This window comes from Vulpes lagopus, chromosome 4 (genome assembly GCF_018345385.1).
Source record: "Vulpes lagopus strain Blue_001 chromosome 4, ASM1834538v1, whole genome shotgun sequence".
NCBI lineage: Eukaryota > Metazoa > Chordata > Mammalia > Carnivora > Canidae > Vulpes > Vulpes lagopus.
The window spans coordinates 51190281-51204524 of record NC_054827.1 but is presented as its reverse complement, the minus strand read 5'-3'; the positions used below and the strand labels follow the sequence as shown (position 1 = coordinate 51204524).

Genomic DNA, 14244 nt, shown 5'->3' with positions numbered 1-14244 from the left:
GAAACAAGCTGCACAATTCCAAGGGAAAACAAATCTTTGTTTCAAGAATGAATTCTGAAGTTTGATGCTAAAAGTCCCCAAGCTACTTATGAATTCAGCAAGGAATGGAGATATTGGTATTCCAAAGCTATTTCGGGGAAAATGGACTCAGGTGTCCGTGACCAAGTGGAGAGCAGGCTTAGGTCAGTTGTCTGAGCTCCTCTTGTCATCTCTCCCTCCTCCACCCTATGTCCTGTGTGCCTCACTCTCCTCTCTGTCTTTGGGACCTGCTTTTTCTATTTCTGCACGTATATACCTGTGACTCTCCAGAGAGAAAGCCAATGATTTGCCTCATCCCCTTATTTAGTTTTTCCTTGATAAAGCTATTCCCTTTTATTTTTCCTTTGTCTTAGTCTTAACATATATCCTTCAGTAGAAAGCTTCCTGGCTCTTTGATTCTTCATCCATCCATCCATCCATCCATTCATCCAGCAAATCACTATCGAGTGCGCATTATGTGCCTAGTGCTATGCAGTTAATGACAGAGAAAAGAGGGGTAGAGTCAATGGGCTGTTAGCTGGCAGTAGTGCTACAGAGAAAAATAAAGCAGGGAAGGGGTCTGGGGAAGCCTTGGGTCTGAGATGGTCAGGCAAGGGACCAAGAGGAAGACTCATACCAGTGCTTTCCACTCTGGCTCTTATCAGAATTACAGCAGAGAACTTGTAAAACATACAGGTTCTCAGGCACCGTTAGAAATTCTCATTCTGTAGGTCCTAGAGTGGCTAGAATTATGTATTTTAGCAACGATTCTAGGTGATTCTGGTGCAGCGCTTGGTCACATGGGGTTCCAGAACCAGTGATATAGAGAGCAAAAGCCAATGGGAGGTTAAAGTTCAAAGAAGCATCCAGAAACCTAGAGGGTCACTTAGGCTGCTGGAGGAGGAGGCAATCAGGGGCACTAAGGCCTGAACGCTGCCCTCCCTTCCTCCTCCCCTCCACCCATCTTCCACAGGATAGAAGCTACCCCCTGGTGATATCCTCCATCCTCTCTACACTTTAGCGTAGACTGATGCTCCATGCTCAGAATCCCAAACCTTGCTCTTCAGATTCCAAGGGGAGCTGCCTTTGAAATTAGGAAAACTGTTTTCTCTCCCAAGAAAGCTTAGCTTCTAAAACCACTGTCTCAGTAGGGCTCGAGAAAGCCTGGTGTGCATGCAGGTCAAACCTGAGCCCTGACCTCCTTGTTCTGGAAGGCATCCCCTGCGTACTTCTAAAGCAACACGCACCACTGATTCAGTGCAGGAAGGAAAATCACAGGCAACATGATTTGTGGAGCACAACACACACAGACATGCTTTAATATTTGAAAATATTATTTTTTGCACAATTCTTTTATGGCGGTGCTCCTTTCTACCTAAGCAGCATTTAACACCTCTGGCTGCTCCTTCATCCTTGAAATGCATCCCTTCCTCACTTTCTGGATTTCTTTTGCAGGCTGATCTTCCTGAGTCTTACTCGTAGGTCTCTCCTCCACGCTTCTCTTGAATATGGCTCTCGCCACCACCCTCTTCTCTTCCTACACAACACACACTCTGGGTGTGACCTCGCCTATTTCTGTGTTTTTGATGACCATCTTTCCTGCTCTTCTCTCCCAAGCTCCAGATCTGCTGTCAACTACTTGCTGATGCATCTATTTAGATAACCCCCCTCCACCAAGAACCTTAACTCACCCAGTCTAAATGCCCCAGAGGCAGGAAGAAAGGTGACTATTGCTTCCACTGGAGTAGCATCCTTTCTAATAGAAACCCAAGAACTTAAAGTTAACTGTGTTGAGCAGAAAGATTTTCTTTCTTTTTTTTTTTTTAAAGATTTTATTTATTTATTCATGACACAGAGAGAGACACATACACACAGACAGAGGGAGAAGCAGACTCCCTGTAGGGAGCCCGTTGCAAGACTTAATCCCAGGACCCCAGGGTCATGACCTGAGCCAAAGGCAGATGCTCAACCTCTGAGCCACCTAGGCATCCCAGGAAGATTTTCAATAGAGCTAAGTTTACCCATGGTTTATGTTAAGTAATGGGACAGAACTGAAGCAAAACCCAGGGAATCTGGTGTGTGACATTTCTTCTCCCTCCCCATGCCCTCCCCTCTACCTTGCCTCCTTCCTGCCATCTACAACCTCGCCCTTTCCCCTAGGTACCTTTCTGCGCTAAACCACTTGAAGGAACTCTATTTTCTGCAAACCAGAGGAGAAAATGCTTTGGATCCCAGGGACACTGAATTTGTTTGGGAAACAACATCATATCAATTTCCCGAGTACACCCTATAAGGTGCTAAAGAAATCTAGACCTTGAAAAAAGATCCAGATTTATTTATTTTTCCCAAAGAAACGTAGCTCAAATCTGTCGAGAAAGCTTTTTTCCCCTTTCTTGCTTACTTTAGAAAAGAATCAGACACCCTTTACCAATTTCTTTTTAACAAGTGATCAGATTCTGCATCTGTAGCGCTGCCAAGTCACTGTTTACTCACGAACAGTGAAATTTGATGCAACATGTTTGAGCGAGTGATGTCAACCCATGGTTCACCCACTTCTCTTCCCCTCCCGGGAAGGGAAGGTTCTGGTTAACCTTGTTTGGGTGGTCAAAATGCGGTTTTGCAGTTTTTCTTTTCTTTCTTTTTTTTTTTTTTTTTTTAAGATTTTATTTGTTTATCCATGAGAGACACAAAGAGAGAGAGGCAGAGATACAGGCAGAGGGAGAAGCAGGCTCCATGCAGGTAGCCCGATGTGGGACTCGATTCTGGGACTCCAGGATCACACCCTGGGCTGAAGGCAGATGCTCTACCGCTGAGCCACCTGGGCTGCCCCTTTGCAGGTTTTCAAGAAGCAGGCCCTTCCTTGAAATAAATCCTCACCTGCAGTCTTAGTGTGTAACAGCGGAGCATGGGGCAGGGCGCATTGCTCCGGCTGAAGCCAGACTTCCCCTCCTTGTGTTTCCTTGAGGGGAGCTTCCACGAGGGGTGGCTCCCAGTGCTGGCTTTACATTAGAATCACCCAGGGAGCCACAAAACCCCTCCAACCTGGGCTGCATTCCAAACCAGACCGATTTCATCAGGACTTCTAGATGCAGGATCCAGACAGCAGTGGTTTTCAAAGCTCCCAGGTGGTTCCCATGTGTACCTGCAGCTGAGCAGGGGCTGGGTCTCCTGATCAGAGGGGGAGCCTCCCTGATGAGACTGCGGCCCGGAGGCGGGAACTGAGCATTCGTGGGGAGCCCCACGCGTGTCTGGGCCTGTTCTCGAACGTGCCTTGCCGCCCTCCTGCCAGTAAGGCTGCAGTGTTCCATTCTGGGTGAAGCATTAGCAGGCCCGCAGGAGCAGACCGCAGAGCTACATTTCTCCAAGGGCTTTACCGGTAAGAATGGAAAAATCTGTGTTTCCTCTGTGTGAAACGCATTTCCAAAACTTAGTTGGTTCCAAACTTCGGCAGAAAAGACAGAAGTGTTGCTTCTGATCCCCCTGGGTTTCCACAGAGGCTCCGTTTGCTCCCTGTTCCTTCCCCCTGCCCTCCAGACAGCCCCTGGGACCATCCTAAGGAGCCTTAGAACAACGTTGGAAAATTACATGGAGGTAAGAGAAGTGGGCAAACGAGGCTAAGCACATTCCGGAGCTGGATTCGAATGTTGGTGGTGCCACTTACAAGCTGTGTGACACGGAGCATGTTACTTAATCTCTCTGTGCCTCAGTTTCCTTATATGTGAAATGAGAGTGATCATAAGAGCATTTACCTCACAGGGATGTGCTAGAGATTAAGTGTGTTAAGGTATTTAGGAAGCCCTTGGAGAGGTGCCTGGCACAGATATGAGCTTGGTGAGTTTTAGCTGGTGCTTAAGCTGAGCTCAGCCTCTGCCCTCAAACACTGAAGGCTGTGTGGAGACACAAACCCAAACCTCGCTGAACATGGGCAGGATCCCTGGTTTCTGAGTGAGTTTGATTGGATGGGATTAATTATGAGGTCTGGGACCTCTCCTCTTCTGGGGGACGTCAGAAGATCTATAGGAATTACCCAGGACTGGATGGGTGAACATCTTGGGTTGAAGAGTAGCTTTCATTTATTGACCTGAAGACAGGCCGCTCTGAGCCCAGGCTTTCTGATGGATGGCTCTGGAAGGACACTTGCTCTGGAATTGCACAGGTACTTGGGACTCTGACTGAGATACTTCCCATCAGAAGGGCTCAAGTGCTCGGTCCCAAGTTCTTGCAGAATTGAGAGCAGACACCAAAGCCGGACCAGCAGCTGGTGAAGAACTTGGCCAAGAGGCAGGCCAGACGGCCCAAAGAAGAGGGCGGGTCTCTGGGTGGGGGGCAGAGGGGACCCAGGGTTTTAAAGAGCTGGCAGTGTGTTGTGCTCCTGTCCCACTGACTTGGGCTCTATGGTGACCCTGGGCATGCCTGTGTCCCCCCACTTCACCCCTCCCCCATGACCCACGGCCATCCCCTCCCTACTTCAGACTGGATTCACAGCTCACCCTTGTTTCAAGCTGTACCCCGGTTCCTCGCTCTGTAAAAGATGCTTCACCCTTCAGATGCATCCACATCACCTGGGAGTTTGTTCAGAATAAAGAATCTCGGGCCCCACCCCAGACCTGCTGAATCACAATCTGCATTTTATCAAGACCCCCAGGTGATCCATCAGACCTGGAAGTATGAGAGGCACTGCTCCAGTTTTCTCCTGGGCAGAGTCTTGGGAAGTGTCCCCACAGACGTGCCCTAAGTGCTTGTAGACTCACAGTTGCTTCCTGGCAACTGGAGGTGTGGGGGGCTGGAGAAGTGGGACACACTCCATCCAATACGGCACCCTGGGCTTTTTGGTGTCATAGGGGGAGGTTCAAAGGCCCCTGTGCATGGGCCATTTCAATGTGCCAGGCAGACAAGTGATGCCATGTGAACCTGCTCCCCATCGCGCTCTGGAGGGAGGGAGCCGTCCACATGAGTCTGCATTCCCTCTGCCTTACCTCGTTCAGCTTCTCGGGACTGAAAGCCGAAGTCAGGACACTTCTGACCTCTTCCCATCTTTTGTCGCGTAAAAACAGGACACTGTCCATTACCGGTTTGGACTCCAAGCCTGACACCTGAAACAAGCAGAGGATTAGGACACAAGGGAGCCAAAGCCACCTTGGTGATGATTCGGGTCTATGATAAACACTTTGGTTAAAGTCCACCAATGATCAACGAATTAGCTTGCTCTTGCAAAGATGCAGAGGGAGCCTGCAAAGGCTCGTAGGTAGTGATCTGGAGATTCATGGCCGAGGGCCTGGTGGCAGCAGGTGGGTAGGCTCTGCTGACCCAGTTCCACCCAGTTCCACCAGTTACAATGTGGTCATCACTGTACAATGAACTCGGTGGCCTCTGTGTGTTCTGCAGTCCGCCTGCTGGGCCAGGGTTCCCCAAGGACCAAACAGCAGGCTTCGTGCAGATGGGCTCATCTATACTGGCATTGAGTTTCATGTCTGAACTTTGTGGCGAGGGGTTTTGTGTGGCTGGGTTGGTTAGGTTGGGCCGGGAGATGACAGACTGGGCCTTTGGTGACGTGTGTGTGTGGGGAGAGAACATGGGCAGTGTAGGAGGAGGGAAAGGGAAAAACAAAAAGAGATCTTTCAGAAGTATGTCCCAATGGAACTGCTGCTTTTTTTTTTTTTAAGACTTTATTTATTTGACAGAGAGAGAAAGAGAGAGCGCATAAGCAGGGGGAGTGGCAGAGGGAGAGAAGCAGGCTTCCCGCTGAGCAGGGACCCCCCCCCAATATGGGGCTCAATCCCAGGACCCCAGATCAGCTCTCAGGACCCCAGGATCATAACCTGAGCTGAAGGTAGATGCTTAAACCAACTGAGCCACTCAGGCACCCTTGAACAGATCTGCTTCGAAGAGAAATCCTGTCATTATGTTTCTGGGTTCTTCTATTCATTCATTTTCCTTATTCAGCAAACATTTGTTGTGTCTCATATGTGGAAGGAGTTGTCGACATAGTGTCGAATAAAGAAAACATAGCACTGGCCCTCACTGGATAGTCTATTGGGGATGCAGACAGTAACCCTCTAAACTAACAAGTACGCGCGTTAGGAGAGAGAAATAGAGCCAGATGAGAGGATGATAGGCCTAACCGGCCAGGAAGGCTGCTCTGAGGGGAGTTATTCAAGCCAAGTCTGAAAACATGCAAAGCATGACATCTCCTCTCCCTTCTTCCTAGGCTATTCTTTTCCATCTTGAAGCCAACTACTCTTACCAGGTCATCAAAACTGGGGTCCCCACACCTGGTTGGAGTGCCCCCAGACTCACGGCTGTGGGGCACAGGAAGGCAGGGGGATTAAAAGGCCAGGCACTCTTTGGCACCTCGTGTGATGGACACTTTTGCTATTTCTTTTCACCGTTTCATAGTTGAAATATGAAGCCAGCTATCATAATTCAAAAGCCTGGTAAAAACTCGTGTTTAGAGGAAAATTATAATTTTCTGATAAAATATGAACATTCAAAATAAGCTATAAAACATAACTGCAAAGTATCCAGGGGGGATTTAATTATATATTAGAACGAAGTTGCTGAGATATTTTTTTCTGCAGAGAAATCCCTCTTCCTATTTAGAATGAAATGCTTTAGGGGTGCCATGGTCCCTATACAGAATCACACTTCTGTGGAATCTAGGGAACATAACCCATTTGTTTGGGTTCCAGAGTCAAAGGAGGAAATGGCACATTATGTAAATTTACATATTGGCAAACACCCAGCCCTGTGCCACGCAGCATGTAATAAAGCATTTCACTCCAAGGAGAGCTGGGTAGTGGTTTATGGGGTTCCGACAGAACAGAATATATTAGAGCTGAGAGTCATGGTTGATTGGATCTTGCATCTGTCCTTCAGACCTAAGGATTGGATCCATGAGATTTTTTTTTTTTATCTTGTTCCCAGAGGACAAATCTAGTCTTCCATGCAATATGTCAGCATCATCCACAAATATCTCCCTCATCAACCTGCCATGCCAACACGCTCCTCTCAGCCTACAACCGCCATTAAAATTCTCCATTTTGTGATGGGAGAATTCAGGGCATTGGTTAGAGTTGAATTTTTGTTTCTAGAGATGACTCTGTAAGAGGGAAGAGCAGATTTTTGAATGTTGTATCTGGGAAGAGAAGACTGGAAGATCAGAGAGTGGTACTTAGGATGCACCAAAAAAAAAAAAAAAAAAAAAAAAAAAAAAAAAAACCTTACTGAATGCATATTATGTGAGAGAGAAAATTTGGGTTGTTTTAGTGACCCTGAGGGGTGGAAGTGGGTTCCATAGTGGAAGCTTTGAGGAAAATTTCAGCTCACCTAAAGGAGAACTTCTGAACAGTCAAAAGTCAGAATTGTTCCAAGATAAAAATAACCTGCTTTGAGTAATGAGCCTCCATCACTGATGACTGTAAACCATTTTGGGGAAATTCTACATGAGAGGCTTGAGCGTCCAGGGGGGTTAGTCTAAATGACCCTTAACAACTCTTCCAACCCTGAGTCTTCATCTCCAGGGGACCACTGCAGGCTTGTTTGTCTGTCTTCATATATATGTTTTTCAATTGTGGCAAAATACACATAATGTAAAACTTACCATCATAATCACATGTAAGCATACAGGTCTGCAGCATTAAGTACATTCACACCGTGCAACCATTTCCACCATCTATCCACAGATGCTTTTCATCTTGCACAACTGAAATTCTGTGCCTAGCAAACACTAACTCCCCACCCCCTCCCCCAGCCCTGTTTCCACATAATACTTGACTAGTGTTACTGAGTGATGCCTTGAGGGCTCCGTACAGAGGGACCTCCCCTGAAGGAATGAGGTACGGGACTGGTAGATCTGACAGGGAGGAACTGGGAGTGTTGAGACAGGAAGGGACCATGAGTCTCAGGGAGGAAGATCCAGAGAAACAGGGCTTTCTAGACTCCTGTCTGTCCACCCAATTTTGTCTCCTGAGTCTCAGCGAAGGTACCTCCAATCACTATCCAGCCAGGGATTTCCAGACAATGGGCCAAAACCAGCCATGATATCAATGCAGTGGATTGCAAACAACATTTTAAAAAAGAAAAACTAAGGGAAATAAATAGAACAGAGTAGAAGATACTCTGAGAAACATTTCACAAAGTATGAATAAGTATTTTGTTTTGAAAACAAAATAGGGTGTGTGTGTGTGTGAAAGAGAGAGAAATAAAGTGTGTTTATGTACTCTATGTCATGATGTGCAATGTGTTTTTTTTTTTATATTGTAGGCCACAGTCAAAAAAATTCCAAAAGCCTACTCTAACCTAAACCCCCAAATTGGAAGTCACCCCCCCTTCCTCAGCTAAAATCCTGTTAGTTAAAAGTTATCGAGCCTGTGAACATTTCTTGAGCACCTATTATGTGCCAGGTGCTATGGAGCACTGAAGCCATCAAGATAAGGAATGGAATCCTTGCCCTCAAAGGAGCTCACAGTTGACTTGGAGGGTGGGAATGGGGTGGTTTCCAACCAGTGTTTGTTGATCTTACAGCTAACAAAGTGCTTTTCACACTCATTAATCTTGGGGTAATTCTCCAGGAATTAGGAAACAGCGCCTTGGCAAGCAGCAGTAGTGGCCTCATGGCTCCCCTGCTAAGTTTCCCTTGGACAGTTGAATGTGTTTGTCTTTTCAATTAAGATCTCTTAAAATAGAGTCTAGCTTCTTATTAGACCAACTAAGCATAAGCTTTAAACTTCAAAGAAGCACATCATTCTGAGGAACAAGTTATCAAAGAAGACCAACAACCTCGGCATTCCGTGTTGATGTGAAGAGAGCACCATGTATTGGGTGGTTAGCACATGCCAAACCCGTGGCTCTCAACTGGCCTGAGAGAGCCCCATGAGAACCACCAGCTCTTCCTAGAAAATGCTGCAAAATGCATGCAGTGCATGTTTGCTATAATTGAGTATGCATGTCATGATGAAAAATGTGTAAGAAGTATAATAGAATATGAAGCCGTAGCCAAAAAGAAAAAAAAGTTCTCTTGCATCCTGGAACATGTAAGAACTTTGACTTAAGATGTGTACGATCTTGGGCAGCCCGGTTGGCTCAGCGGTTTAGCGCCGCCTTCAGCCTGGGGCATGATCCTGGAGACCTGGGATCGAGTCCTACGTCAGGCTCCCTGCATGGAGCCTGCTTCTCCCTCTGCCTGTGTCTCTGCCTCTCTCTCTCTCTCTCTCTCTCTCTCTCTCTGTGTGTGTGTGTCTCTCACGAATAAATAAATAAAATATTAAAAAAAAAAGATGTGTACGATCTCTATGATGCCCTGGCAGGGCAGTCAACAGTTCTTCAATGGCCTACACAGAGCTGTAGGTAAATAGAATGAGATGCTTTTGAAGACTCCAAGATACTGTTATAAATCATCAGTCACAGTGCCAGAATTACCAACCCGTTCAGTGTAACGTATGTCAAGTAGGCTGTAAGAATATAAATATCAAAGTATGCCATGATCACAAAAATGCTAGGCCCAGTGTTGCAGACTTTCAAATTCTTGCACAACTTTGCACAGATGAGGAAGCTCCATGGCATGACCTCTCTCCTTACCTGCATACACGAATCCTCTTGCATGGCTCCTTATTATGTTAATCAACAAAAGCTCTAGAATTCTCTCACCTGGATCACCCCAAATTCTACACCTGATGATATGTTATTTGCAACATAAGACAATTGCTATCTGGCTGTACAAAGATTTTAACCAAAAAGGGCTTATATTTGCTGCTTTGAAACAGCAACAGTGTTCTGTCTCCACTGGACAGTTTTCATCCATTAGTCTTGGCCATAGAAAATGATCCTAAGGGATACACTTTGTTTCCTCTCTCTGCCTTAGACTTTGACTGGTCTGAGAGCCTGGCCTCCGAGTGAGGGCCTGGCTTAGGGGGCACAACCCAGATCGGGCTCCGTCTGCCAACTCGGTATCAGCTGGTGGAAGGAAGGGGACCTCTTCTAAATTGGACAAAGTCCTGATATGGGCTCTGGTGGTCCTGCCTGATAGAGAGTTCCTAGCATTTTATCCACCAAAGAGGAGGAAACCACAGGCTTGGAACTGTGCTTTTGCAAGCCCCATGCCCCACAGCATGGCCTCTTCCTGACAGGGGAAGGGAGCCAGGGGGGCTTGTTAAATCTTCCAAGGAACACCTTCGAAAGTTCTCAGCAGTTTCTTGCCAGAAGCAGTGTTAAGGAAGGACAAGGTATCTCTGACTTAGTACCTGTTGTGCTTGGCTGGGAAAAGAAACTCTCCTGGTGGGCCCGAAGAGGGACCCTCGCATCTGAAGCTCTAAATGGCTCTCTGGGATGCCAGTGGGATGCCATGGTTTACCCAATGGTGCCGACTGCCACCTGCACTGGGAACCAAACACGCCTGGTGGGTACCTCGTCTGACGCTCATACTCGACGCAGAAGAAATGGGCCCAGAGAAGTTGAAGGGCTGGTCCACGAGACTCAGCTAACAAAAGGCAGCAAATCCAGAATCTGATTTCATTTCTTTAAATTCAAGCCATGTGCCTTTTACCATACTGCTGGGCCGTGGCTTACAGAAGGTGGGGAGGACGGGGGAGAAACAGGGTGTTACTAAAAGAGATCAGGGCAGAGGAGGAGCAGGAGGGGCAGGACTCACAGGCACAGTGACTTGATTTCATGAGATGTTCAGGAATATAACCACCGAGGTGCCGGAATTGCTTCTGTGGCTCCTTTACTGTTCTCTCTCCCAAGTTCTAGATCTTAATCTCCTGGTTTATACACTTACTTCTACTTCAGCCACCACAAAAGTTAAAGAAAGGAGGCCTAAATATAAGAATGAGATTGTACTTATCTCTCTTTTTAAAAAATGTGAAGCTGGCTTCCTGTTGAAGCAAGGGTCAGGTGACACATGAGATGTGAAATCATTTTCAGCAAGATCTTGAAGTTTGAAAAAGTTCTGCAAGACCCTGACAGAAGAGCATTGGAGCATTCAAATCAATACCACTTAGCACTATTCTTGCCTCCGTCAGGCTTCAGGATGCACTCAGTGCCTTTAAAAATGTTAGGGTTCACACTTCCCCCACCAAGTTGAAAGCATGGAGCTAAGTGTGTTTTACCGATCACGTGTGGTGCCCCGGGCCTGGCTTTTGCATACCAGTCAATGTCCAGACACGAGAAAAGCAGATGAAAGGGGGAGGCTCTCAGGGTGTGGGGATCTCACTATGGCTATGATGCAGGGGCTTCCAAGGGGCAGCCCATCCCAGGATGAGATGCTCCCAGCTCAGGCTGGAGGGTCTCCTGTGCACAGCACAGTGTGTGAGATCAAAGAGTCCTGGCTCAAAATAGGGCTCAGGCCAATGGGGTTGCGCACATCTGTTTCTGGGTTTCGGCAGTCTGGGTTTTAAGTATGAACTTCTGCCCTGCTCGGGGCTGTGGGCCTATCATGTGCACTGACCCTTCTCAAGAGAGACAAAGCAACTAAGTGAAACAGGTCAGTCAGAGAAAGACAAATACCATGTGATTTTAGCCATATGTGGAATTTAAGAAACAAAACAAAGGATCATGGGGAAAAAGAGAGAGACGCCAACCAAGAAACAGACTCTTGACTGTAGAGAACAATCTGATGGTCACCAGATTGAGGTGAGGGGGTTGGGGGGAATAGGTGATGGGGAGTAAGGAGGGCACTTGTTGTGGGGCGCCTGTGTAACTCAGCAGGTTGGGCATCTGACTCTTGATTTCTGTTCAGGTTGGGGTCTTGGGGTCGTGGGATCAAGCCCCACGTTGGGCTCCATGCTCAGAGAGGAGTCTGCTTTTCCCTCTCTTTCTGTCCCCACCCCCTCTGGCTTGCTCTCTCTCTCTCTCTAAATTAGATAATAAGTCTTTAAAAAAAAGAAAGAAAGAAAGAAAAAGGGATGCACTTGTGATGAGCACCGGGTATTGTATGTAAGTGTTGAATCATTGAAACTAATATTATACTGTATGTTAACTAACTGGGATTTAAATAAAAAATTAACCCCACAAAGCTAAAAATAGCATTCAAGGCTTGACTGAGGCGATATAAGCTTCCCTAAGTCAGGTCCAAACACCATTCTCACAGTGTAAGTCTCACGGCTCACATGTGAAAACCGAATGGCTTCATTCACTCAATGTCTTACTTAAGGGAAAGAGGATCAGAAATTCTAGATAAGCCAAGTTTTCAAAAGTTGTCAGTGGAGAGGTACCAGTTGGAGAGGTGTAGGGGGCAATTTTATGGCAAACTTGAGGAGCCTACCTGCCCCTGCCTCAGTGGACACCAATGGGCAGGTCCCTGGGGCCCCACACAGGTGGCCCACCCCATCTGGAGCCTTGGATGGAGCTTTCTGTGCTCATGAGCTCTGTAACAAGCCCATACGCTCCTGTTCTTTGGAATGGGGTGCTGCTTCAGGGAGTAATAAGGTTTTCAGTGACTCAGTTGCCTTAGCACTTTCGTAATCTTTGCCAGTGCCAAGAGCTTGTGGTTTCACAGGGAAACCAATGATTCCCATGTGTCTGTGGGGAGAGGTAGCACCTGGGGCAACCCAGGCCCTTGGGTCTTTATGGTTCTGGATAAAACCATTCATCAAATCCATTCTGTGACTATAGGTGTGACTTTTGTGAGTCGGTGGTGTGGCTGGACTTGTGCCTGGACAGGGAATACCCCGTGTTGCCTGTGAGGACCTGAGGGCTGGAACCACATATCACACACACACATACACCCAACTACCACAGCCTGCCACCTCCACTCCCCATGCCAGTGGCAGAACTGGAGATGGGCATGCCTGCAGCCTGACCCATGGTCCATGCTGTCATTTTGGAGCAGAACCTAGAGCTCCTGATAGCAGTTTAGTGACTGAATATGCTCTCTCCATGACCCCGTCCAACCAAACCAATGTAACACGGACCACAGACCACCCTACCTCTTATCAACTTCCCACAGCTTCTCCCGCTCCAGGCCTGGAGTGGGGAGGCCAGGAACAGGAAGTCCTACTGCTGGTTATGACCATTTCTGTGGAGTCATGTGGGCCCAACTCCAGTTTCCACAGATACTTTTCTTTTAAAAGAGCTGCCCTCATGGCTTCATTGAGTACCTGATAGCAGAGGGGAGCTAATTAAAAATATCTTTAAAAAAACAAAAAACAAAAAACAAACCCCAAGGTCCTGAGGCGGGACAACTGAAGTTCTAGGAATGCTGAGAAGATTGATTTGGGTTTAACGGTGAAGTGTGGCTGCAGCACCATGGAGGTTCTTCTGGAAGTGCTGAGGGCATGGATTGGAGGCCATCCAGAGAATGGACAAGGAGCGGCCCAGACCTCACACGGAAGTGAGGGCCTTAAGAAACGCCAGTTGGAAAGCTAGATCCGAGAACTGCGTCTGACTCATGGTCTCTTCAGCCCAGGGTTCTCGAGTTTGAAAAAATATTTCATTCAACAAGTTTGAATTCAAATTATTTGCTCTGTACGGATGTGTGTCAGTGAGTTCCCGGTGGTGTCACCTCACCTCCAGCTGTTGGTCCCTCTGGTGGGACGCTTACAGCTCACATCAAACGCTAGAGCCAAACCCACCTTCCCACATGACAACCATCCTCCACCAGGCTGCTCTGGGACATGCCTAAGTCAAGCCTGGATTTGTGAGGAGACAAGCTCTCAGTCAAAAAAATGAAACCATGCGTTATTTAAGTTCCTTCAAACTTAATGTATCCAACTAATATGCTGAGGTATTTTCCGTATCACAAGGGACCATTTGGTAGAAGCTTGCATGGAGTAAGCGTTTAATGTTTACTGAATGAATGTATAATAAAGCTGAATTGCTGAACACTTAAGTAAACATGGCTTATTAGAGAGAAGGCAGCGTGGTGTCGGTATGAAGAAAGCACGCCTCACTAATCTCCTTGAGTTCTTTGAGCAGATAAATAAGCATATGGATAAGAGGGAACCACAGAACCCGATTTAATTTGACTTTCAAAAACCTGTGAGAAAATCCCACTCTAAAGATGGTTTTGAAAAAATTGAGTCACTAAGGATTGTTTTGTCATGAATATGGAATTGGCTTAAAGACCATAAACAAAGCTAAAGATAAATGAATACATTCCCAGATGGAAAACTATAAACATTGGGGTTTCCTAGAGATCTCATCTTTGATGGGTCTTTTTCCGTGTTTATGAATGGTCGAGAAGAGGAGGTGTGGATCGAATCTCTTCAGCTTCAGGTAGGGGAGAATGGT

At 46.9% G+C, this 14244-nt stretch overlaps 1 protein-coding gene across 5 annotated transcripts in view; it reads right to left on the bottom strand.

The window, feature by feature from the left end:
- Window positions 1-14244, bottom strand: part of TBXAS1 (thromboxane A synthase 1) — a 160910-nt gene that overhangs the window by 66799 nt on the left and 79867 nt on the right. For all 5 annotated transcript variants that reach the window (XM_041753438.1, XM_041753435.1, XM_041753439.1 and 2 more), the window contains one exon: window positions 4995-5111. In XM_041753438.1, coding sequence (XP_041609372.1) covers window positions 4995-5111 — 117 coding nt within the window. The remainder of the gene's footprint in view (window positions 1-4994; window positions 5112-14244) is intronic.